A 25,470-nucleotide genomic window follows, 5' to 3' on the forward strand; every position below is an offset into this window, starting at 1 on the left:
ATTGGCCACTTCAGAGTGGGAGAGGGGGAGGTGAAGACTGCCGGGCAAGCTGCATCTCTGCCAGGCTGCTTCCCATTCTCCTTGTTTTTTCTCAGCCAGAGCAGTTCGGCAAACCTGCTCCAGGTGCCTCTGAGCCCATCTCGCACCGCCCAGGATAGTGGGCTGTAACGTTGGTGGCCAGGTACCTGGCCCTCCCTTTGCTCTGCTGGCACAGTCCCAGGACAGGACATGTCAAGCTGCAACACCCCTGGGGGCCCCACTGCCCTGGACTTTCCGGAAGTCCTGAAGTCCCTACTGGAGTATTCCTTGCCCTGGAACAACAAGATGACAGGTAGGATTGAGGAAATATGTACTGGGGGTTCTGTTTTGATTTCTCCATTCCCTCCTTCAGCTGCAAGGTGAGAAGGGGTCAGATCTTGTTTGCTGCAAGCCCTTCAAGGGTGTGTTTCCCCAAAGTGTCCAAGTCAGACTGAGAGTTCTGGCATTGTGCATGTTGTGCAGCTAGGAGGAAAAACGGCAGCAATGGATTGATTATAAAATCATGCTGAGCTGCTGATCCTTTTAATCTCTGAGCTCAGCTACTTCTTGGAAACCCTCAAAGATTCATGCACAGAAAAGGCTTGGGCACAAATGTTTATGCTCACGTAGAAGTGAGTTCCAGGATTGCCATTCATTGTTATCCTATGGTTAATAACCACTAAGTCTCCAGACACTGCCTTTTCCTAGACTCAGACTGTCCAGAGAGCCCAGCCTGCACGGGACAGGCTGACTGTGCAGACTTTGTTTAATTGTTTATCAGTGGAAGAACTGGGATAGAGAACACAGCAAATGTTGCATTTTCTTTGCAAGAGCACTTCTGTACTCCTAGGCTTTCTCACTCTCTGTGCAGCATTGTAGAAAACAAATGGAAAGGACCCAGGAGCTTATTTAGTTTGGGCTTTTGCCGCGCTGAACACTTTGCTCATGCTGCACTGATGGCTTCACTAATGATGGGTCTGCTCCAAGCACCCATCACGCAGCTTGAGTACTCTCTGGTTTTGGATAGGATGCTACACACCTTTGACAAGCTGCTTTTTGGTTGTTGTGTTTTAACGTTTGCTGCTCAGCGCTGGAGAGGTGTGTGGGAACTATGTCTGGGCATGAGTGAGTTGAGCTCACAGAAACAAACATGCACAGAGCTTGCTCTTCTCTAGGAAGTTGCAACCAGGACATCCAGGCAGCTCTGTAGTGTTGAGGGGCAACAGAACCCGGGAGCAGAAAAGCCAGACACAGTGTGGAGAGGGACACTGCTCTTGCTCCAGGGTTACTGGGAGAAAAGGCTGCTCCTGTGACAGTAAAGCATTCATGTAAGGAAAGGCAGCTGCCTACACCTACTGTAATACAGTGAGCCCTATGGCACATGCACAGCTCCCTGTGGAAAAGGGAAATAGGGCAAGGAGAACTGCCCCACCACTAAGGGGCTCATTTTGTCACATTGCTCTGCTGCTGCCTCCTGTGAGCTCGCTCTCTTCTTTGCTGAGACTACCCACTAACAGGTGTGTTTACATACCACACCATATGAAGTCCCACTGTTTGTGTGGACCAGGGCATGTTTCCCCAGCTGAGAGTACCCAAGTAGAAAGTGGAACTGTCGGGGAGGAGGCAGTAACAGCCAAGGGCAGCTCATGTGGTGCAGAGCCTTGTTGTGGCTAAGCTGAGTTTGGCTGCTTTTCTTGGGTTCTCTGCTCTCCACAGCCAAGTGGATTCAATTAATCCAAGGGAGGAGTGCTGGCAAGACCTATCTGTTTAGAGTAGAGGGGTAGAAGAGAGATCAATGACTTGAAGAGAGAATAATTTAGTCTTAACTCAGTGTGACTTATTTGGCAGCTGAGTGCTGTTTTGTGGCAGCTTTCTTCCTCAGTTCCAGGACCACCCTGCTTTTCCGCATCACTTCCTGTAGTCCTCAGAACTCTTTATTATGCTGCCTCCCTCTCCAGACCAGCATTCCCATCATGGCCCTCTTCCCACAGAGCTCAGTTCTCTCCTTCCTGGGTCTCCATACTTGGACAGCACTCATCTGGATTTGCTAGCTCTCAGGCCTCTCTCTGAAATTCTCTATTCTGCTATTCAAACCTCCCAGTGGGGCTTGCTGTACGTCTCCCCCTCACATCCTGTGCCCAGCAGTGAGCTGCTTATCACTTGCCTCCCTCCCTGCTGCACCCCAGAACTGGGCTGTTCTCTATCATCTGGCCCCGACAAGACTCCCAGCAGTAACAGCCCAGGCCACTGCATTCCTCTCCTCACGTCTTATTGTCTTCCACTCTTCCTTCTCAGATGCAGAGTGAAAGCAAATGTAAAAATCCCAGGCAGATCCCAGCTTAACCAAGAAGGAAAAGCTTGTGGTACAGTGCCTGCTTTCTGTTGGCAATTGCTTTGAGCACTTAATCCCCAGAGGCAGTGAGGAAAAGCTCTCAGGGCAGCCTCCCTCCTAGCTGGCAGGGCAGTGCTAATGCAGGAGCAGGGTGATATGAGAAGCAACCCACAGGAATGTTTCTCAGGAACTCCCTCCCTCCTGCCTTTGGGAAGAGCAGCTAATGCTGTGTAGTCTAGACCCTCTCCAAGTAAAGTCACAACTCATGGTGGTGCAGAACAAAACTTAGCACAGTGGAGCATGGGTGGAAATGTGCTGGAGGAAGAACATGGTCAATCTAAAGGGAAAAGCCCTGGAGCAGAAGCTGCTGGGTGGTTTTAATAACCTCCCTTCATACAGACATTACCCAGCAAAGCAGCTGCCATTGAGCTCTGTAGGGGTGATGCGTGCAGACCCTGTTCCTTGAAGGAGTGTTGTACAGTACTGAGGCACAGCATCATCCTTGGGGGCTACCAGCATTGACAACAATGGAACAAAGTGACCATGAGAACCATAAATGAATGGGAAGCCTGCAGCCTGCCCCACTTTGGCTGCGTCCGCTTGCCTAAAAGCTGCTCCTTTGTGACCTCGCTTGGTTGTGTTCTTTATCTACCACCTATCAGTAGCTGTTTCCTAGACAAAAGCACCACTGTGGGCTTGCTGCCCCTTGCCAAGCTATGTGTGCTGCCTCTGTCGTGTGTGGTCTGACATCTGCGTCTCATTACCCTCTGTGAAGTGGCATCTCCCTTTCACACATGTGCCTTTTCATCCTGCCAGCTGAGCTTGGCAAGGCGGAGGGAGTCCGCGGAGGGAGTCCACGGAGGGCACGCGGCAGCCCTGGAGCACACTGGGCAGCGGAGCATGACCTGCTCTGCCTGCTTCTCGCAACTGGATTTATCAGCCTTGATAAAAGATGCATTAACCTGCGCCGTTCCAGCCTATATTAACAGGGTGTCCTTTCCCATACTTCCCGTTGGGCAGCATGTGTGCAGGAGTTGCATCGGGAGTCCCACCCGTTCCCTGTGAAAGAGGGAGCAGATTGGGCCTCCCAGCCCACGCAAGACAAGTTGCTGCTGGGTGGGGCAGCTCCACGTCTGCCCAGGTTGGGTGGAGATGGCCTCTGGTCCTCCTTGCAGTAAGACAGTGGAGGAAAACACTTTGTGACTTCAAATCCATTCCTCTTCCTGGGGCATATGGAGAAGAGTGTAGACCTGATTTTTTTTTTTTTTTTTTGGGGGGGGGGGGGGTCATAAAGACCATCAGGGTTTATTAGTAAGGGTCAGTTAAAATCGTGTTTTGCCAGTAAAATTAAGTGTCTGAGGTTTGTGGGAGGGGGGGAAGTTCAACCAAGCAGATGCCCAAGTGCCTACCTGAGAGGACGGTGTCTTTTTTTCTGCTGGCACATATGGGAATGCCTCTGCTCTCGCTCCCGCGGCTCTGTTGGACGCAGACGGGCCGATCCCAGCGGAGCACACCCCTCCCTTTCCCGGCTCGCAGCACTGTACAGGAGGTTCGCTGCAGCCCGTCCTGTCCAGGGAAGAGCAGCCACTGCTGACAGGAAAAGCCTGTGGCTGCAGCATCTGACACTTCTGCGAATTTATTCATTCTGTGGGAGATGCTCCTCAGTATCCACCTGTGCTCTCGGGAACGAACTTGGCAATATTTGCTGCCTTCGTGTGTTCAGCAGCTTAAATCCCAGCACGGCATCTTTGCTGCTAGAGCAAAGGGGCCGCTTGCAGAATCGCAAGAATTTCTTGTGATTATGACAATTTGGAAAGGCGGCCTTTCCTCCCTTCCCCCAGCAGCCCGCCCATGCCAGCACTGCAGTGAGGTCCCTCTGTCCCTGCCCATGTTATGTAGGGCACGCCGCTGCGGGCATCGTGTGGGACGGAGGAAGATTAAATTCAGGGCACGCGCGAAAGGTGACTTCGGGATCCTCAATGAGGATATGCAAGGGCGGGCTGGAGCGCTGGCGCCGGCACAGGACGGGGAGGGGGCCGGCCCTCACGGACGCCCGCTCGGTCGCGGCCCCCTCAGGCACGGCCGGGCCGCGGGCACGCGCGGGCACGCGCGGAGGCGCAGGGGGCGCGCGGCCTCCACCGCCCACGCGCGCGCGGCCTCCCCCCGCCTCCTCCGCCCTCCTGACGGTGACGCAGCGCCCGCGGGAGGAGCGCGAGGGGGTGGGGCTCCGAATGCTAATGAGCTCCCTTGAGGCCCCGCCCCTGCACGTGCTCTGGCGGGCGGGGGGCGCGTGCCCGCGCCGGCCGCGGGGAGGGCAGGGTGGGGAAGGCGGGGCCTGTCCGCGCGGAGCCACCCCCCTCGGGGGCAACGGACCAATCCCGGGGCGCGGAGAGGCCGGGCCTGGGCGGGGCCCCCGAGCTCATGAATACTGAAGCACGCGCCGGGCGTCAGCCGGCCGCGCCTGCGCCGTTCGCTTCGCGCTTCGCCGCCGCTGCTGCCGCCGCTGCCGCCGGGTCCCGGGGAGCCGCCGCCGCAGCCCCGCGCCGCCGGTGACCGCTGACAGCCCGCCCGCCCGCCCGCGGGGAGTATGCCCGGCCGCGCCGCGCACCAGGAGGCGGCGGCGGCGGGAGGACCAGAGCCCACTGCAGCCGGAGGGAGCGCGGGGGCCGCCGCGCAGCAGGAGCGGCGGGGCCTGGCGGGCGCGTTCCCGCTGGTGCTGAAGAAGCTGATGGAGAACCCGCCGCGGGAGGCGCGCCTGGGTGAGCGTGAGGGCAGCGGGAGCGCGCGGCGCCCCCCGCTTATCCACCCCCACCGCCCCCTTCCCGCCCCGTGGCTCGGAGGGCGGGACCCGCCGGGTCACGGCGGGACTGGCCGCGGGGGGAGCACACTCGGGAGAGGCCGCACGCTCCGGCCCCCTCCCTCCGCCCCGTCCCTCCCTCCCTCCGCCCCCCTGGCAGGCCGAGCCAAGAGCCGGCGGCACGGGATCGCTCCCCGCCTCCCAGGCATCGTCCTCTCCGGAGCGTGTAGGTGCCTGCACTGGGCAAAACCGAACGCTGCGGGAGGGAGGGGTGGGCAGGAGCCGAGACGTGACACGCTGGGTTTAGTCCCTCGGCTCTCTGCAGCCTCTCCCGCCTGTAGACGCGTAGCTGGGAGCAGCAATGAGAAGGTTTCGAGTCTTGCATGACCTTAATTGCTGGGAAGTTGCCCGATGACACGAGTAAACAGCGGATCCTCTGAGATTAGGTTCGGTGATAATCCATAAGGGTATGAGTGACTGCCTGCACATGCAGTCCTGCATGGGCTGGAGCTGCCTCTCTGCCGCTGGTGATGTGGACAGCAGCTGTGTAAATAACGGTGCTAGTGCTTATAGTCTTCGGTGCTGATGGCACACTTTTTTTTTTTTTTCCCTTCTCATCTGGCAGTATTTTTGCCTTTCTGAGTATCAGTTTCATTTTGAGGGAGGCTCAGGATTATCTGCACTGCTGTAATGCCCAGTGTACTAGTGTATAATGCAAGTCCTTACACCTACGAATTTTGAGGTTAAAAATAAGGTTTTGGAACAGTAGACAACATTCAGGGTAAACCACAGCATAAGCAAGGTTGGCAAGATCAGTTAGGATCCTACCTACCTTGCATGTCTAATATTGCACAATACCCTGTAAATCCATTTTGTGATTCTGGAGACTTTTTCTCCTTTCTGCTGGGAAAAAAAAAAAAGCTTGTGATAAAGGTTTTAGTTATGTTGCCATGGTGCAGGATGCTGCAGCACACAGAATCTTGACTCTACAAAATAATGGGATTTCTTGAGATATTTCTGCACCCAGTCCTTTTTAAAGACATTAATGCTAGCAGGACCAATTTCAGTTGATGTATGGTTGCTGATAGGGATTTAGTGGCTTTATCATGGGGCTGATTTTTGTGTTCAGAATCCTCTGATGTGGCCTATGGAGATGTAAAATTCTGAAATTAATATGATTGTGAGGTAGTGCATTTTTCTAAAATTAGAAACATTTGATACTAATTGATTACTAGATGACCCCATTCCAGCTCGTGAAGGTGTTCAGCTGGAGCCTCTGAAGCTTGCCAGTGAGTCCACTTCATCTTGATTCATGGTGTGATAAAGTTCAGGTTGTTCTTGTTCTTCAGATTTCTCCATAGATTTCCTTAGTTATGTTTCATTTCACACTTTGTGGAACTTGTTGCTCTCTGTTTATTTTGGTCTCTGATACTTTTCTTGTTTTCGTGTTCAAGACAAAAAAAAAGAATGCCTTCATTGTCACCTGGTAGTTATTCCTAATTTACAAAAGGCTTGTCAGTAGTCTTAAGACTCGACTGACTTCAGAGAGTCCTTGATTATTTTCTGTTCTTTTAACAGTGATACACTCAAAATGTTAAAAAAAATCCTCATTCACTTAGTCCAGTGGTGCACTTTCAACAAACTTTCTGAGAAAAGACACTGCACTTCTGTCTGGAATGCCTATTGACAAAAACACAATTTTCTGTCTTATTCTGTGAGGAATTATATCAGCTAGCTGCAGTGTCTGTCCATTTATAGTCTCTGCAAGCTACCTGTGGGTTTTCCAACCACTGTTGGTAATTTGACTACCCAGTCAAAGCAAGCAGCTTTCTAATCCTTCTAAGCAGCAGAGGAGGGAGGTCAGCCAGTTCCAGCAGAATGCCATCCCCTTGAACGCCCTGCCATGGACCAGGTACAGCTCACCAGCCTTGCTGGGAGAAGTGGTTGTGTATGCTGTAAGGATTAAATAAATAAAAATAATGATATTTTTATAAAAAAAGGAAAAGTGCTGTGGGTTGGGGGAAGGCAATTAATATTCTGGAGCAGGAGTGCAGGTCTCTTCCATTAGTAACAAGCTGCTGCATACTCTCCAAAGGATGCCTTAATCACCAGTTGCATGCTGCTGTGGCAGGAGAAATGCCTCAGCAAACATCACAGTAATGGGCATTAGGGATAGGGAACCCTGCAACCTGCCTTGTTCTGTCCTTTCAAGTGGGACTAAAGATTTATGGAGCAATCAGCCTATATGTATATGGTGTTTTCAGCATAATTTGACAGTATTTTTTTGGTGAACAAGAGGAAGTTGGTAAAATAAATGTTTGTGGCTGGGCTAGCTGTTGACAGCCTGGTGGCCAAAATCTTTTGGTTGGCTTTTGGTGTAGTTGGTTTTTTGGTTTTGAGGAAAAGCCAGGACAGGGAATAAAGCTCTTTTCATGCTGCTGCTTTTGGTTAAAACAGCAGTATTTCCAGCAGTTCAGTAACTGGAATGGTCCACTTAAGTCACTGAGTATAAACTGGTGTCCTGACTGTTAACAGCAAATGTACAGCCCAGTTAATAAGTCACAGTAGCAGAATGAGGGGGTTAAATCGGACATGAGCCATCATCTGCAGAAGTACAGTCCAGATTTATCAGGGTGACCTTGAATCGCTGCAAATGGAGCCTCTTAGGATACTGCAGCTCTACTGTCAGGTAATACCTGTTTACACTATAAATACCTTAAGAGAATTAATCTTTCAGGTCCCTGTGCTGATGTAGGCAGAAACTTCCCCCTCAAGCTGCAAGAAGTTAATTAGTGTTGCATTAGATGTTGTGCACCCAAGCAGGATGTTGTGTGGCAGAAATAAAGATTAAATGAATTGAAAGAAGGCATGTGGGAAAACATCAATGCAAAAATGATCATTCAAAGGTTTTACCATATTATGTATAATCTTTGAAATAGATGAGCTCCCAATATGTGTTAATTTCTGCTATTTTATTTAGGATACTGTTAGAAGCGAGGGAGGAGAGAGAGAGACAGCATAGCTAAACAAAGACAGCACTGGGGGCCTAGTGCTTGCTAAGTTGTCAGCTTGTAGCAAAAGGACAAAAAATTTCAGATGCTTTTCTCACGTGGAGGAAGGATCTAATCTGATGTGAGCCAGGGACAATCACGAGAGGAAACTGGAGGAACCACAGTGTATCGAGGTTACTGCAGGACAGCAGGATGATCATGCACATCCAAAAGGCATTAAAAGATCTGTGAAGAGCCACATATGCCAGTAGTATAGTCTTTTTAGCATCTACCTTCTGAAAAATATTTTTAAGCCTTATATTCAGTCTAACAATCAGTTAATTTTTTTTTCTTCTCTCTTGGAGGTGTTGTATTAGCTGTTGCAAAACAAAAGCACTGCTGGTTTGTATTAAAACTGGCATAACTTATAATGGAGTACTGTTTTCAAGAGTTAATTTTTTTTTTCATTTTAGTTGACATTTTGACTTAACATTTCACAAGTTTTTTTATCATGCTAATTAAAAACAGTTATTTATAAATAATTAATTATTGTTGCTTGGATTTGTTTTGGTGCCATCTTTACTGGGATATCCTCTTCAACATCCAACGCCAATCTGGGTTTGGTTGTGTTGGGCACTATGAAATGTTGGGGAGTACACAATCTCTATTCACAGGTGAAATGCTGGTTCCAATTTGGCAGGGTGTGCTCCTGTAGTAAGGGAAATCCTCCTTATATATAGAGTAGATGTTGTTTCTTTACTGGCTTCAAGGAGGAGCTGTTTAGAAACATTCTGGTTGTTTACATCATTACTGTTAACCCGCATGTTTGCTTTGCTAAGCAAAGGGTGGGAAAGTTGCAAAACTCCCCATGAAAAGGAGTTTATAGCAGGAATAGGAGCTGTAAGGTGGCGGTTCAGAGGGATCAGTGTGAAGTGGCAAGGAGAAGGCCAAAAGCTGCAAGGTGATATTACCAAAGCTCAGGTCCAGGAGCCACTGGTCTGAATTTAATGTGTCCTTTAGGTAGTTGCTCTTGATTCCAAGCTGGTGGCTGGTGAATAGTTTCTCAGCTGCTTGGTTTAAAATCAGTATCTTCTTTTGTAAGAAATATTCAGAATATGGTAGATAATTTACTTTGTATGGTAGCACTGTTCTTTAAGCCATAAAAAGCTCTTTCAGTCTCAGATCCACACCAGCTAAGGCAACAGCGAAAGGAATGCCACTTTTATCAGAATAGGTTTTATATAAATAGGCTTTTCTGATTTAGAGCCAAGTTTCACCCCCACTTCCACCCCTGATAAAGAAAAATGTGCCTTTAGCATATTGTAGCCAGTCTAGAAAACCCTAATGCCAAAGATTGGTGCATTTTATTGGGCTAATCTCTGTTAATACTGGAGATCCAAACTGGTCCCGTGTATGTCCTTGGAGTCCCTGTTCTATTGAACTGAGTATTTGTTGGCTTCCATGGTAATGCCCAGTTTGCAGGTGCTTAGGGTACAACTGGTGACTGTCCCTTCCTTTTGACAGCAATGCTGGCTCAGTGCTGGCAGTACTAGCACTGCTTCTGGAATGCCTCCTTCACTGCTGATAGAACTGCAAGGAGAACTGGATCAGGAGAATTACTTGGATTTTAATTTTTTTTTTCCTGCCAGCTTATTTTTATCTCTTAAATTATGTAATTATTCCATAACTTGCGTTTTCTGCTTGGATTCTGTCCCAGACAATTGTTAAGATTCAGTAGCTATGGGGAACAGAAACAGCCATTTTTCTGTAATATGTGCACTGTAGCACAGTAAATGGAGAAAAACTCATCAGTCTCTTGTGACATGGGGGTGTGGTGTGGGAGTGTGCTTTATTAGACATCTCCCCAAAGAGTGAAAATTGTATGTAGGTACTCTGAGCTATCTATAGTGAGCAGCACTGGGAGCTATTGCTTTCTGTGGACATGCTGAGTCATTTCAGAGAGAAATGCTTCTAAAATGCTGAACAATAGGCATCCCGGTCTCTGGTGTCCTATGGACCTTTTGACTGATGTTCAAATGTAATCTGAAAATCCCTACTCCTCTCCGATTTGTGTTTAAATTACTGTTCTGCACTTTCCTTCTTTGTGCATAGAATAAGCTACTCTGCTTCCTCAGAATTTTCTTAATGGTTTCCCATGTAATCCTGCTTAGGACTTGTGTTGTCCTCTGAGATGGGTATGTGAAAACCAGGCTGTTTTGCAGTGACTGGTTAATAAGCTCCATTCAACACCTCATCTCCCCTTGGTAAGCTATCACAGCAAAGATGCTGGTCTGCAAGGCTGCTCAGCTGCCTGTGGTCCAGCCATTACAGAGGGTTAGAGTGCTCCATATGTAAATGTTGCTTTTCAACATCTGTTTTTCTAGATCATGTCACGAGGCAGAACCGTGAGCTTACTGCTCACGGTAAGCTCATGGTTTCCTTTCATGGGGATTTTGTTGGACTCTTAAACCTTGAGTCTCTCCTGTGTTTTGGCTTGTACAGTGACCTACTTGTATCTTTCAGATAAAGAGAAGGAGAAAATAAAGCTTGAAGAAGATGAGGCAGCAGCTGCCAGCACTATGGCAGTCTCAGCTTCCCTCATGCCACCCATTTGGGACAAGACAATTCCTTATGATGGCGAGTCTTTCCACCTGGAGTACATGGATCTGGATGAGTTTCTGCTGGAGAATGGAATTCCTTCCAGCCCTACTCACCTGGATTTGAACCAGAACCCACTCTTGCCTGTGGCTGAGCTGGAAGGGAAGGAATCTGCCAGTGCTTCCACTGGTTCTCCTGCATCATCCTCTTCCACTGCAGTTTACCAGCAATCTGAAGCAGCCTCCAGCACAGGTAGATGGAATAATATGGGGCTCTGAGGGACTTCTGTTGTTCTCATATTAAAAGGTGTCCCTTTAGATCGAAGAGGAGACATGCTAACCTGTCAGTGTTTGCTGTGGCAGGTTAAACAGTTAAACATGCTCAATAGAGAGTCTTAGTTCATGTGTCAGTATATGAAGATGCTGCCTCTTGTTATCTTTACTTCTTCCCGTCCTATAAAGAATGAGTGTCTATCAATGTGCAGTATGTTTGTCTGTCAGTGTGCAGTCTATTTTGCTTGTGAAATTATAAGAGCTGAAGTAGCAACATAAAAGTCTTTGCTTTCTTGGTATTGCTAATGTAGTGAGAAGCTGGACAAATTGAGAAAATACTTTCTCAGGTTATTTTACAACAGATTTGATAACTTGTCATAAGTCATTTTTACTACCTTGGTCTGCTTGGGTGAACTTATGTGAACTTAATGTACCTCAAATAACAATGTTAAATAGAAAAACAATGAAGCAATCTATTTTGTGGTAGCCTGGGAAATGGGAAAATAGACACTTGGCAAAGGTGTTTTAATGAGGCAGTTTGATGTTCTGTGGTGCTTTGAAGTGGCAATGGAGGAACAAACAAAGAAAACTGTGCTTAAATGGTACTAGGAAACTTCATTTGTAATATGGAGATCTTCTCTATTAAAGAATTTAGCTGCTCAGTTTGCCCTGGATTTGGAGTTTAAACATGATAGCCATCGCAGTACTATTTTAAGAGCAAGCTTTACAGAAAGCATTTTGCTCTGGACTTCTTTTGTGCATCTGTGGGAACGATAACATGGAACTCCTTCCGTAAGTTAAAGGGTGTAGCTGTTTTCTAGGTGGTATATGCAAAACTTATTTATTTATCACTACTCCACATTGCAGTGACATGCAGTTTTGCAACTAATGTACACAGTTTTGGAAACAATAGATTAATATGATAAAGCTCATATGAACACTACCAGTGTCAGATATTTCTGTTGGGACATTTATTTCTATGTGGCAAAGAAGAAGACTGCTGTTGCATTTGTGGCAAATCCTCCTTTGTTTAGTAAGTTGTTTGGAAGTCTACTTGTCTGACCTTTGAAGGGACTCAGCAGCTGGGGTCTTTGGGCAGGCTTGTTTCTGTAAGGACTTGTATGGTACAAAACTCAGGCTCATACAAGTTTCTCCCTTCTTATTGCTGCTGAAGGTGCTTTTTATGTGTGCAAAACAAGTAATTTTTGCCAAGGAAGTATTAACTCCTGTCCTGCATCTGTCTACTCATGTCTGTTATTCTGGCATATTCTCCTAGATTTATATTACAGACTGGACTGTGAACTCTTTCTCTGTACCAGCAGCAGTACAGCACGCACCACACCTCAGGGCAGCACCAACTAATTCTATTTGATATTTCTCACCACAGGGCAATAAAGGTGGCTTCTTTGTTGATTCTTGTCATCCTGCTGAATATATTGTAATTTCTCCTGTTGTTGCCAGAGTCCCCACCACAAAATGAGAGAAATACACCCAGCCCCATTGATCCTGACTGCGTAGAAGTTGAGGTGAATTTTAACCCAGACCCTGCTGATTTAGTGCTGTCCAGTGTGCCTGGTGGTGAGCTCTTCAATCCTCGCAAACACAAGTTTACTGAAGAGGACCTGAAACCACAACCTATGATTAAAAAAGCCAAGAAGGTTTTTGTCCCAGATGAGCAAAAGGTAACAGATTTATTGCTGCAAACTCTTCTAGGCCTTGATAAAAGTTTCTGACTCTTTGTCCAAACCCTTTGACATACAGAGCTAATGCAGTTTACCTACGTGATTGGGCAGAAGCATTGCCAAGAATAGAATTGGCAAGCCAACTGCTGTGCTGGCTGGTTTGCAGATTTTGGTATCATGAGCTAATTACTGGCAAGGAGCAACTGATCATGCTATACACAGAAGTTAGAAGAACTATCAAGTCAAATCCTCATCACCTGCACTTTTGAAGGCCATTGTCTGTATTTGCCCAGTATTGTGTCTAATCTGGATTTAAGCAACCTAGACAACAGAACAGGTGTTTTTATGTAAAAGTTCACTCCCGAATTGAAACTTAAATAAAGGAAGCATTTGAGTTGGACAGCTTCTTAATACCCAAGTCTGAAAATCTCTTTAGTTCTCGCAAACCACTTGGTTAATCCTAAAAGAAAACTTGTGTCAAGATGAAATCTTACAGTACTGCATGGTCTCCATTTTGATGTCAGAGCCCTGCAAACCTAAGGAGGAGATTCCTCAATATAGCAGTCAGTGTGAATATCATTATACAATAAAGAGGTGTCTCCGAAACACTTGTCAGTTTGTGTTTTTTTTTTTTTTTTTTTTGATACAGGATGAAAAATACTGGACAAGGCGAAAGAAGAACAATGTGGCAGCAAAGCGTTCCCGTGATGCTCGGCGATTAAAGGAGAATCAGATCACAATTCGGGCAGCCTTTCTTGAGAAAGAAAACACAGCCCTGAGGACGGAGGTGGCAGAGCTGCGCAAGGAAGTGGGACGATGCAAGAACATTGTTTCTAAATACGAGACCAGATACGGACCCTTGTAAGCACACCCTTTTCCTTGTTAGGGCTCTTTGTTTTAGCCTCTTAGACTTCTCTGCCTTCTGTAGAGACTCCCAGAAATAAAGTCTATGGAGGCTTTGCCATTTTGCATCTACACTAAGAAACCACAAAACACAAACCCTGTTTCTGTTGGCACAACTCATTCAGGCCCTTTCCTGATCATTCTGTTGTCCAAAATCTTAGTGTCCATATTTAGAACCTTATTTTCAACGCTGATAGAATATTTTCTGATGTCATACAATTGAACAGATTCACCTGTCTGGAGGAATAAAATTGGATCCCTCCAGATTGGAGAGAGCTTTTGCTCTCTGTTCTAGCCTTCATTTTTAAGTGGAGAAAGAGCCTAGGAGACTCTCCTCTCTCTCTCTCTCTCTTTTATTTTTTTGTTTTGTTTAATTTTCAAACTCTTGCTCTTTTCTCCTGTCCATTCCACCTCCCCTCCCAGTAAAAGCGTAAAATGTAAATTTAGGATATAAGTAGATGTTGCTGGGCAGCATCATGAAATTGTTTCCTCTCCCATTCAGAGGCACTAGAAAGTATCTGTTGTATAGGACTCTGTTCCTGTTGAAGAGGAATAGGAGAACCTTTAGGACAGGAAGACAGGAAAACATTCAATCTCTTGTAAAAACAGAAGTATTGCAAGGTTAATCTATGAATGTTATGCAGAATGGAGTCAGTGCAGTTTTGATTACAATACTGTCTAAATGTCTTGATAGGTTCTAATCCTGGATAACGTCCAGAAACCAAGGAGAGAGAACAGTAGTGAATCACTTGCTTAACATATGTGGACAAAATAATTTGATGTGGGTTCTAGACTATTTCTACCACTACCCCTCCTTTTTTTCCTTAGAGGGTCTTCCCTCTTGAACTGCCGATAAAGCAGCATGTTGCACTTGACTTAGAAGTAAGGGAGATTTAGAAAAAGAGGTCTGGCTCATTTGGCTGAACCTTGAGTTGCACCTGTTAAAAAATGGCCAGCACCCTATGCTTTGAAAGAAGGGGCTTTTTTAAAGAAGTAAACAAGCCTCTGTTACTTTTCTGCACCTTACCTGTTGTGCAAGAGATTGAGAAAGAGTTTTGGTCCTTTGCCTCGTGAACACACTATGGGATAAGCTACACCCACTATAAACACGAACAGTTTACCTCACTATCTCCTGTGCAGCAGTATATCTGGTCTCTCCAAGCTTGCTGGTTCTATCTCCAGCATGTTTCCTGATAGAAAATTAGCACACAAGACCTGCCCTCTTGGAAGTAATCCATTCTCAGCACCAAGCACTGCTTCAACAATATATGGTGTTAAAAGAAAAAAAATATGCTGTGTGTGATGTTGAGACCTTCTACATGACCTACAACTGCAAGAACTAGAAGCTTTACCAGAAGTATATGTCTAGAAGTCCTCATAACAAGAGAAGCTGTCTTAAGATAGTGGCTGTGTCAGAGCTCTTAGGCTATACTTCCTGGGATAATATTTACATTAAGGAGTAAATGTGGGATGGTGATGTTGCGGGTAGTTGCAGTTGCTCTATTGAAATCTGAAAATACATTAGAAAAGCATTAGGGTTTATTTTCTATGCTAAAGACTAGCTTGTCTTTTAAACATAATGTGGAAATTATGAGTTTAGAGCAATTTTGTGTTGAGTTCTTAAGGAAGTGGAGAAGCAGGCTAATCCACAACACCTAATGTATGCTTTGAACTATCCCCACACCCCCCAGCAGTTATGCTCTTAATTTGACTAGAGTGGCTCTTGATGCTGTATTGGTCTAATTTCTTTCAGACATACTAAAAATTGTCACCCTTTCAGCAGGGGTTTTTTCTTTCACAGGGTGGTTTGTGGTGGTGATGGTGGGAAGTATGTTATAAATAAATTGTCACACTTAACACTTTGCTTTGTTTAAAGTGACTTATCTGATTCCGAGTGATGCAACTTTAAAGACTTTTAAAAACAAAGAAACTAAAAAGCACACATGAATCGCCAGTCTTCAGAGTGAGCAGTGAAATCTATGAGGTGTCCCAACACAAACAACTGATGATGACCCTGCCTGCCTCCTTGCCTGCAAGTACCCCATCTGACTACCCAGGGCTGGGCATGATGAAAAGTGCAAAGTCTCCTTAATTCTGTATATGGCTTTCTTATCTGTCTTTCTCACTGTAACTATGAACTACAATAAGCTTACCTACTGGGGTTTTGTCAAGACACTCAAAGTTCATGTCTCAAAAGTCTGTTGACAGCCTGTGTGCATAGTGACTCTTCATTTTGGCACTCGAGTGGAAGAAGAGAGGGAGTTTTAAATGAAAGTGTCTGTATATATAAAGAACTGCTATATTTTAAGACTCTTTTCCCTGCAGTATAATGAATTTTATTTAATACTGCAGCTCACTTTTGGTACAGTGTAGCATATTGTGGAGTACTGTGAGTGCAGAACTAAAGACACTAGGAAGACAACAGCCTGTAATGTGAGAGACTTCAGTGCAGAAGATTACAGCAGATGTACTGAAATAATCCAGAAAGCACCACAGTGTGCCATACAGAGAGTAATAAACCTCTATCAAATGACCCATGTAATAATAAACCACATCGGTGGCTTTCCTGCTCCACAGCTACACTGCTGTAACCTGCCTTTTCCTTTATTTCGTTTATGAGGCTCACTTTCTTTTATGCTATCTTGCTGAAAAAGGTTCTATTCTTCTGCTAACGACTTAGCAATCATGGAAAAGGTGCTATTCTGAGCTGCTGATCTCCAAGTTTTTTGGCAGTCTGAAACTACCGAATGAGTATTAGTTCCAGGAAAACAATGGCTATTAGTTGCCATATTACCATTTTCTGTCTCTTGACTGCAGGACAACTGTGGTGCTGAAGGTGAAACAGCCCATGATATCCCACAGTTAGTAACGGGCAGCTTAAGAGTGAGGACCCTTGTGCTGGTGTGGGAGGGTAGATGAAAGCTTGGACGGATTACAGAGATGTATATTGTGTTTAGAAGATGGAGGATGTAGGTGGAAGTTCAGTGGTAAGAATTTCATCAGTATAACAAGAATCTGCTCTTATATTCAGTGAGCTTGAGAGCTAAATCTATGTGGGAAGAACGAGAGTAATTACTTTCTAGGAAAGAAGTACAGGGCCATGCTTGTAGCCAAAATGGAGTTTGTAAGACAGGAGTGTGTTCGTGCCTGGAGATTGATGAATAGCATACACCTCAAAAAATATCATCTTGAAAGCTTTCTGAAGCACAAGTGCCAAAATTATGAGGCATGACTAGTTACCAGCATAGCTCAGTGCTATCATATTGAACAATTATTTTGACTTTGTGTTTACCCAAGAGATTCTACCCCTAATTTCACAGCAGAAACACAAAGAGAAAAACGTAAGAAGCAGCAGCTAATATTGTAAGCTTAATAAAAAGCAAAAAAAAAAAAATCAAAAGCCAGGATTCATAACCAGTGTTTGACAGCATAACCTTTGTACAGAGCTTATATATTAAATGTAGTTTTTGACCTATCATTTTTAATGGACGATGTACTGAAGTCAAGAAAATGTTTTTAATTTTTTGCTGGTTACCAAAGTATACCTATGAGTGTATTATTATAATTTGGGATTATAAAGCTCTGAGATAATCTTGGGATATTTTTATCAAATAGATAAATATCTTAGTTCCATGTTGCTGATATGGCAGCATATATCTCTACCTGTATTGCATATTGCTGATTTGGACTGATATTTTCTGGTATGTTCTGGTTTTTGCTTTATTTTAGTGATAAAGGCCAAACCATGGATTAAGAAAAGCAAATCAGCAACAAAACAAATAACCATGACAGCATGTAAATGTAGCAACTTTTTTCATTTATAATTTCTAAATTTTCAGTTAGCCCTGACTGTTCTTAAATATCATGCTTCCTGTTTAAATCACAACGCCAAAAGCTAAATAACTGGGCAAAGAGTTGCTTCATTTGGATGCTACTCTGCTTAAGAATATCTTTTAAATACTTACATATTGTGTACAGGATTTGGTTTTGCAGTATATCATGACATTTTAACAGTAAAATATTCAGTCAGTGAGATTAGCATGTGCAAGTCTATTGTTTTATTTCTGCTATCTTAAAAGCTTACACAGTGGAAACTAACAGTAAATGTTCATTAGATCTTTCTTTCAGAGAAGACTGTTAGCAAACATTTGTGCTTCCCTGTAGGACAATGCAGATTTACACAATCTGTGATTCATGTGTCTACGGGTTGCAAAACTGGAAAATCGCACTTTAGGGTGAGTGCAGCTCAACTTTTGAAGCTGGAAAATTTGGTGGTGTTGTTATTAAGAAGCAGTATCTTTAAAGATAGATGAGAAGGTAGTAATTATTTAAAGGAGTGCAGATAGAGCCAGACAGAAAATACTGTGCAATGCTGAATTCCTTTCTCAGTTTTTGCAGTCTCAGGAAGTTAAGTTTATTGCTCCACAGCTCTCTGCTCCTCTCGGAATGATTCGCTATATCATTTTGTTTCTTTAACTAGGATGACAATCCTATCTGTAAGTGATAACTTGGCTATGTTTTCTTAGTGATCATAAGAAGACAAATATTCTTTTAGCTCAGTTTGAATATTAAAAGATGCTGAATTGACACTGTTAGGGCTTGAAGTTCTCTAGTCTTGGAACATACTCTAGAGAGGCCATAAGTTTGCCTGATGTCAACCTACCCCATTCCACAAAGGGACCATCTCCAAGGGCAGAGAATAAAGGGCATGTGCACCTTTTAGCATCACTGCAGGGATTGCCAGGAAAGAGAGCAGTTTATGACAGCTGTACTTTCATTAGGAAGAAGATTGACACCACATGGCCATTTCATAGTACTAACTTTGAAAATATATAAACTGTGGATGAAATTTGTGGACAATGAGTGTTGTTTTACTCTACAGAAGACAGCAACTATGAATAAATGATGTGCAGTTTTTAATACAGTATTGCTTTCATACATGATGATCTAATATACATATAGTGGGTTTGTGTCTAAAAATTCCAAGAAGCTTAATCTATCACCTGTTGCCAGGATCTGCTCCCACTGAAGCTAGTAACAAAGATCTCATTAACTCCCACAGGAAAAAGTCTTTACTCTTACGTGGCTATTGTAAAGTTTTAAGCAAGTGCTGGAGTCATGGGTGTCTTTGCTTTGCTCTGAAGCATTCTGTGCTGGGATCAAATGGATACATCTCAGATTGCAGGTGTGGTGTTGGTAAACTGGTCCTGATAGTTTTGATATTCAGATAATCTGAACTCTGCTTTTTTTTTTTGGTCCTTCATGGACAGAGTGAAAAAGTAGTGCACTATAAACTTGTGTTGGAGAAGAAATGTTTTTGGGTTGTTTGGTTTCTTGCTAAGTGTCTTTTTGCAGTGACATTTTATGTCTTTTCTGACAATTCTCCATTTCCTTGCTGTGCTGTTTGAAAGCCCAAGGTGTTCTAACTAGAAATCACTTTCAGCATTATCTGCAGGCCTGCTACCAATTGTACCAAATCAATTTCAAGTTGGGAGGTGCAGTGAAAGCCCAGCAGTTTTGGGAATACTGTAATAAAACCACTTATGCGGATTTTTTTTTTTGTAGATAGCAAAAATAATGGACCTGCACAGAGGAGAATATTGCTGCTTCAGTATTGTAAGCCACTTGAGCATAAAAGGGCTTTGTTCCTTGTGATCAGGTGCTTTAATTTTTAGTGAGAGAGAAGGTATCTCAGACCTTTGTAAAATCCAGATAGGCTTTTGTTCACCCTTCTAGTTTTAGCTGCTAAGCACAAGATAAGAAATGCAAATTTATCTTAGTGCATAAATCTCATATTTTTTGGCAACATACACCTAAATCCATAAAGAGCAGAATCATTTGTTAGTGCTAGTGTTGTGCCTTTGCAGCACTACAAGACTCAGACTGGCTTTCTAGATGTTTAGATAATTACTGTGGTCTGTATATCTGCCACTGTAAAATGGTGAAGATAGATAAACTCACAGTTGAAGACTGGGATAAAGGTAGAAAGAATAAGCTTAATTAAATACCTGTGGAGATGCTAACATAATGCTAATTGAGGAATTACGGTGATTTAACTCATCATAATGCAAATTGACATACAGATATAATTTGTTAGGTTGATAGTCTGCTATCCCTCATGAGTCACTTTTAGAATGCCAACTTCTTGAAGTTCAGATACCTACAGGGAAAAAGGAATCCTTTGAGTAGATACATATATAGATAGACATAGATACTTGACAAGGAGAGCAAAGAATGAAGGAGGAAGAGGAGAGTAATGCAAGAGTCTGACCTAAGAGAAATTGCTAAAACTGAAACCTCACTCTTTACAATTTTAGGCCAATATGGATCCCCTCAGTTTAGCATCATACTGAAGATAAGTACTTGTTTAGGTCTTGGGAATCTTCTTGTCTTGGTCCTACTTCCACAGTCCAAAAAGAAGTGACAGGAATATACAGATAGGGAAAAGAGTTACTGCAGAAAGGCATGAAAAAATAGCTGTTGCTTCAACTAAGTGTGCTGTTGCGCTGGGACTTGACCTGCCAATGTGACCTGGTCAGTGCTGTCTCATGACGAAACTACTATCTGCGGCCCCAGTCTTTTAAGGCCTCAATTCTGCTGTCATTTTTGCATGGGAAGAGCCCTATATCTGTAGAGAACCATGTGGACTTCACAGGATCTGTTATTGAATGTGAAGCTCTGCCCAGGCAGTCAGCTGCAGAATTGTGTCCTTAACACACTGTCCAGTTGTAGTTATAGGGCTGTTGATAATAAGTGTAATCTGGGTGCCTGTTATATAGCCAAAACCCTTGTTACTTCATTTTCCTAACTAAGGCATGAGCAGAAGCCCTTTGCTGTACAACATCTGTAAAAAACTTTAAAATGTACTTCACATACGTCTAGTAAATTAAGGCATGTGATTTTGGTCTGTGGGTCTCAACAAACCTTGCTCGTGTACCTGCCTGAATGTTTTCCTAGATCTGCAGCTACGTTTCAGTGAGAAGGGATGGTGGGATTTGTTTTCTCAAGAGGGCACAATAGCAGCTCTCACCTGTCACACTGGGGTGACTGCTCGCTACTGGCCAGGATCAGGGATGGATGCATCCTCCGCACTTTTATGTGAAGTTGTCTGAAATATGGTGATTAACATGATTATTGGAATACTGTATTTTGTATAACTTATAACATGTAAATACACTTTTAAAACTAATCTGTTCTATGAAGTAATAAATAAGTGCTTCCATTGTAATATCTGAATATTGTTAATGCTTCATGTAGCTTGATTTGGGATTATTTCTTTCCTAGAGAACTACAGAAATCAAAACAAAGATTGATGTTGTGGAATTCTAGTCTAGTTGTGATGCTTTCTATCAACAAAAAATGTTTTAAAAATAATAATGAGCTACTTAAGCAGAGAAACTAAGATTTTGAGGGAACTGATTCTCTTCCAATCTTTCTTTAACAGTAGTCACTGATTACATTCATAATTGTACTCTTCCCATCCTGTTAGCTGGACAGTTGATTTGTTTGTGAGTAGCATTTGGAAAGTAGCAATATTAAATTATTTGTAAACTTGAGTGACTGAGGAAAACTGAAGCTGGGTGGTTTTTGTTGGGTGTGTTTTTTTAACTACTCTCTCTTTTGGCTCAAACAGATTTGTCTCCACCCTTCAGCCAGACTGCAGCAAGTTGCAGTGCAACAGTGAGTGACTGTTACTGAAGCTCATTTGTGACCTAGATAGTCTACATCTTTATTAGTTCCATTATGTACATAGATGACACGGGTTTCCTGTTGTGGTGTGGAGAGAGAGAGAGAAAGTGATTATTGACTTGTGGCTTTGTTGAGTACATGTTCACTGGATGCTGCACAGCTGGACCGTTCATCAGATTTCATGACCTTTTCTATCTTGTGTTAAAAAGAAAAAAATAGAAAACAGTGGAATAAGAATCATAAGTAGTCTGAAATCTGAAAGCTTGGGTTTTGAGGAGGAGGTGAGATTAATCCATCAGCCTTCATGTAAAGAGATTAACCTGTGATGACACTTTCTCCAGCCATAATGTAACTTTGTCTTTAAAGCTGTACTGGAGCAGGTTCCTCTCTGGTAACAGCTGTGTCTGCAGTGTTCCATAAATGACAAAGCCACATCTTTTGTAGTGGGCAGAGACAACAGCATCTCTTTTTATTTTCTTCTATTTTTTTTTCTTCCTCTCTCAGTGTCTCTAGGCTGTAAAATAGCTATGAAAGAGCTAAGCAAATGTGCAAGTTATTCTGAAAACTCTGTTCTTGTAAAGCTTTTTCAGACACATACAGTTTTTAACTGCATAATTTGAGGGAACTCCTATCTGCTATATTTGGCCTGAAATTCTGTTGCCTCTTGGATAAAAGTATTTTTTTATCTTCAGATGTGACACTGATCTGTCCCATTCATTCAGTGGGATGGATGATAAATCTGCACAGTATTTATACAAGATAAAAATCTGATCTTAGTTTTACTGTGTGTTAAGTTGTTTAATCTCTTGGATGTCTACTCCTTGAGGTTGTCTATATAATTCCTATATATGTAGCTGCTTTTTGAAGCGGTCCATCAAGAGCATTTGAGATCATCCTGACTGAAAAAATCCATAGAAGTGATAGAGATAATAAAGCTTGTAAAGCAGCTGGGTAAAACTGTATTGCCATAAATGTTTTTAATTTATATATGAATCTTCTGTCCCAAACTGCTTATTTTGTACATAAACCTAAACACTCCTGGCAGCTGATGGGTGAAAATAAAGGTGCTTAAACAGCAATCTAATGAGGAAAGGGCATTTCACTATTACAGAGTTGGTATTATTTTATATTTTCATTTATTACACTTTTTTAAATGTATAAACCACAGATTTGAATTCTCAAAGTCTTCAGCTTGGATTTTGTGAGTAGTTTAAATCCTCTCACCTCTCTGCTCGTAACTGGTTTTTAAGAAAAAGAAAAGCTTTTGGTTAAAATGTAAAATTTTGACTGTATTAAATTCTGTTAGTACCCTTCCTTTTTAAGAAATAAAATGTATATTCCACTATGCTGAGATCCAGTAATTTTGTTCTCTAGATAGCATACTGTGTGGTGTACAGCTCCACTGCCAGCATTACACCTACACTTTGCAGTGAAGTTGGTAGACACTAAAGCAGCTGATCACCTTTTGGGAGCAGGTTCTTGCTGTGCATTTCCCATGTGTTAAGTGTGCTGGTAACAGGTATACAGTTCCCCGCTTTCATTTTCTGGATGAACTGATTTCAAAAGCATTGCAAGGTTTTCTGTTTGTCCTGCAGTGACTCTTGGTTGAACTCTCAGGGGGCGAAATCTGAGAACAAGTCAGCCACAGCCACTTGGACCGTGCTTTGTCTGTTACATTGGGGCTGAGAACATCCACATAGTAATCAGAATTTTACTGTTTTTCATGGAAAGAAGTAAGTTTTTTTGATGAGGACAGCTTTCTCTGCACCTTTCTGTTTTTTTTTTTTAACTAAACCTTGGTTGGTTGATTGATTTGTTGAGGGTTTTGGTTGGTTTGTTTTTTTCATTGCTGGTTGGGTTTTCTCATTTTTGTTTTGTTTTGGTAATTGAAGATCAACCTGGTAAGAAATGTATGTCTTCTATATATTCACTGCATGTCATACATGCTTTCAGGGTAGACAAGATCACTGGTGCTTCAGTATAATCTCTAGATAAACTGCAGTAAGGATCTTTGTTGGATTTTCACTTTTGTAAAATGTTTCTTGGATGAGTAGTGATGGAGGGTGGTAGCAAGGAACAAACAAACAGTCAGTGAGTTGTTTTTCTCTGGCTGTCTTCCAGAGTCATGGCAGGATTAGTGACCCAGGCAATTTGTTTACGAAAGCAGAAACCCTTCCTCTTTAGAGAGAGGAGCCTGACCTATACTACCTATCAAAGGCCGAGGACTTGACATGGCCAAGCCAAGAATTTGCCCTAGGAACTGAGTGGTTGCAAGGCTGTGCTGGATGTATCCTTCTGGTGTTACATGCCCTTAACAGAGGGGAGGATATTTGGCATTTTTTCCCTGTTGGGATATCAGCTGGCAGCAGCACTAATGTTTGTTACACTGCCTTCTTTTCAGGGAGCTTGAATGTTCTCTTGGGGGGGCGGGGAGTGAGTTTATAAATGTACTAACTCTGCACATTATATTACTAGTTCCCTTTGGGAAATGTTGCGGCGATTGGTGATCTGAAATATGACAACTGCTTACTCAGCCTTCTTCCTGTTGTGTGTTGAACATCTGCTGATTTTGGGATTTCAGATACATTGGTACTCATTTTTGCTCCTGCTGGCTACACCAGATCCACAGATCAGAAAGCATCTGTCTCCACTTCGGTCTGTAGCACTCCATAGCGGCAGTGGAATGCTGTCATTGAGAAATGTGCAAGAGCTGCATCTGCTAAGCGCCTTGGGGCTTTCTGCTTGTTCTTGGCTGTGGTTATTGGCTGGACATGGCCATTGAGAAAATTGACATGTTTCTGCAGTGTCTTAGGCTTCTGAGGAAATGGAGAGCAAACTGACAATGAGAGTAAAGCCAGAAGCTGACGGGGTAGTATCTTGTGCTTAAGTGGGTGGGGTGTCCCTGAGAAATAATTGGAAAATAGTAATTATGGGACTAGCCTTCCTCCCATAAGGAAAGGAGAGGAGGTGAAAGAGGCTGGCTTGGGAGGTAGAGTGGAAAGTTACTGGCAGTATTCCAGATGTTGCAAGCATGAGTTCACATACCTTATCCCTCTTTGCCTGATCACAATTTCTATGATCAAAACCGGTTCCTGTATGCTTTATCCCCGAAATACGCTTCCAGCTTGCAAGAGCAGGCCCAGCACCCGCCCCACCCCCGGGTGAAGGCTGGAGCAGCAAGGCTTGGAGCCAGATCCCTGTGCACGTTCCACGGCGGCAGTAGGGCTCCCCTGGCCCAGGCCTGGTGCCGGGGGCGCACCTTGTGCCGCGGTGCTGCTCGACCTACCTGTGCTGGAGAAGGACGTGGGTGGCTTCCAAGCAGCCGCTGCTTCAGCCTTCTGGTCTGCTGGTGCATTCATTTTGTCCTGAGGATTGCTAATTTGTTCCTAAAGCTTTACAGGGTGTAAAATGTAACATGCATCACGTGAGGAGAAGTAATCTCATCTCCTAAATTTGCATACTGCCTCAGTCCATCAAGCCATGGTTGCCCCGGTGTCCTGTTCTTGCACGCTGCTTGCAGCCAGGGATAAACTGCCGTTCCAAATCTTTATCCTGAAGGAAAGGCTGGCTTCATCAAGTTCTAAGACGGCAGTCGTACTGCAGGGCCGATCCCGTGGTGCGACACGGTCTGGGAGCGCCCGCCGTCCCCTCACGGCCCCGCGGCGCCGCAAATGGCGGCCGAGCCGCGCCCTCCCGCGGCGCCGCGAGGTGGCGCTGCCGCAGCGCGCACCGCCCCGTGCGGGCGCCGCCCGCCCCGGGGCCCGGCTGCCGCCGCGGGTCCCGGCTCAGCCGGGCCGGCAGCGCTCGGCTGGAGCTCAGCAGGGCAAGGAGCGTCCTCAGCTTCCTGCTACGGTACCTGCCGGGCTCCGACAGCTTTCCGCACTCCTCCGAGCTGACTCCCCGCAGCCCTCACGGAGGCTCTCGCGTCAGGGCTGGTGTGCCCTGCAGCCCCAGCACTGAGGGGGAGTAAGGGGCAGGCAAAAATAGCGGGTCGCGAAGGCTGAGGAGGGTCTTGTCGTGACAGTACGGGCTCCGTGATGCGCTGAAACATAGGGCTGGGGCTTTGGACTCTTTTGGGCCTGCCCGAGTCAAGACACTTTGGGACTACCCAGGGAATATCCTGACTGACTAAAGGCAACCTCTCCCTTCCCGTTGCCAAGGTCCACAGAAACCTAAGGATGCGAACAGC

The 25,470-nt window shown here is 44.5% G+C and overlaps 1 protein-coding gene across 2 annotated transcripts; it reads left to right on the forward strand.

Annotated features, from left to right (window-relative positions):
- The first annotated feature begins 6 nt into the window (after positions 1-6).
- On the forward strand, positions 7-22,626 carry TEF (TEF transcription factor, PAR bZIP family member). Of its 2 annotated transcripts, none has more exons than XM_068191417.1 (5): positions 7-331; positions 10,661-10,987; positions 12,469-12,689; positions 13,339-13,550; positions 15,469-22,626. In XM_068191417.1, exons 1-5 carry the CDS (start codon positions 229-231, stop codon positions 15,488-15,490), a joined length of 885 nt encoding a protein of 294 aa, XP_068047518.1. In that variant the 5' UTR covers positions 7-228; the 3' UTR covers positions 15,491-22,626. The 2 variants fall into 2 exon arrangements, with proteins under 2 accessions (XP_068047518.1, XP_068047517.1); XM_068191416.1 differs by lacking the exon at positions 7-331 and adding an exon at positions 4,823-5,109.
- The last annotated feature ends 2,844 nt before the right edge of the window (positions 22,627-25,470 follow it).

This window comes from Anomalospiza imberbis, chromosome 5, assembly GCF_031753505.1.
Source record: "Anomalospiza imberbis isolate Cuckoo-Finch-1a 21T00152 chromosome 5, ASM3175350v1, whole genome shotgun sequence".
Lineage (NCBI taxonomy): Eukaryota > Metazoa > Chordata > Aves > Passeriformes > Viduidae > Anomalospiza > Anomalospiza imberbis.

Excerpts from the sequence above, each read along its gene's own strand:
- TEF (XM_068191416.1), top strand. The coding sequence starts at position 4,938 with ATGCCCGGCCGCGCCGCGCACCAGGAGGCGGCGGCGGCGGGAGGACCA. Across the intron at positions 10,988-12,468 it reads TGAAGCAGCCTCCAGCACAG|AGTCCCCACCACAAAATGAG; the intron begins GTAGATGGAATA and ends TGTTGTTGCCAG. Across the intron at positions 12,690-13,338 it reads TTGTCCCAGATGAGCAAAAG|GATGAAAAATACTGGACAAG; the intron begins GTAACAGATTTA and ends TTTTTGATACAG.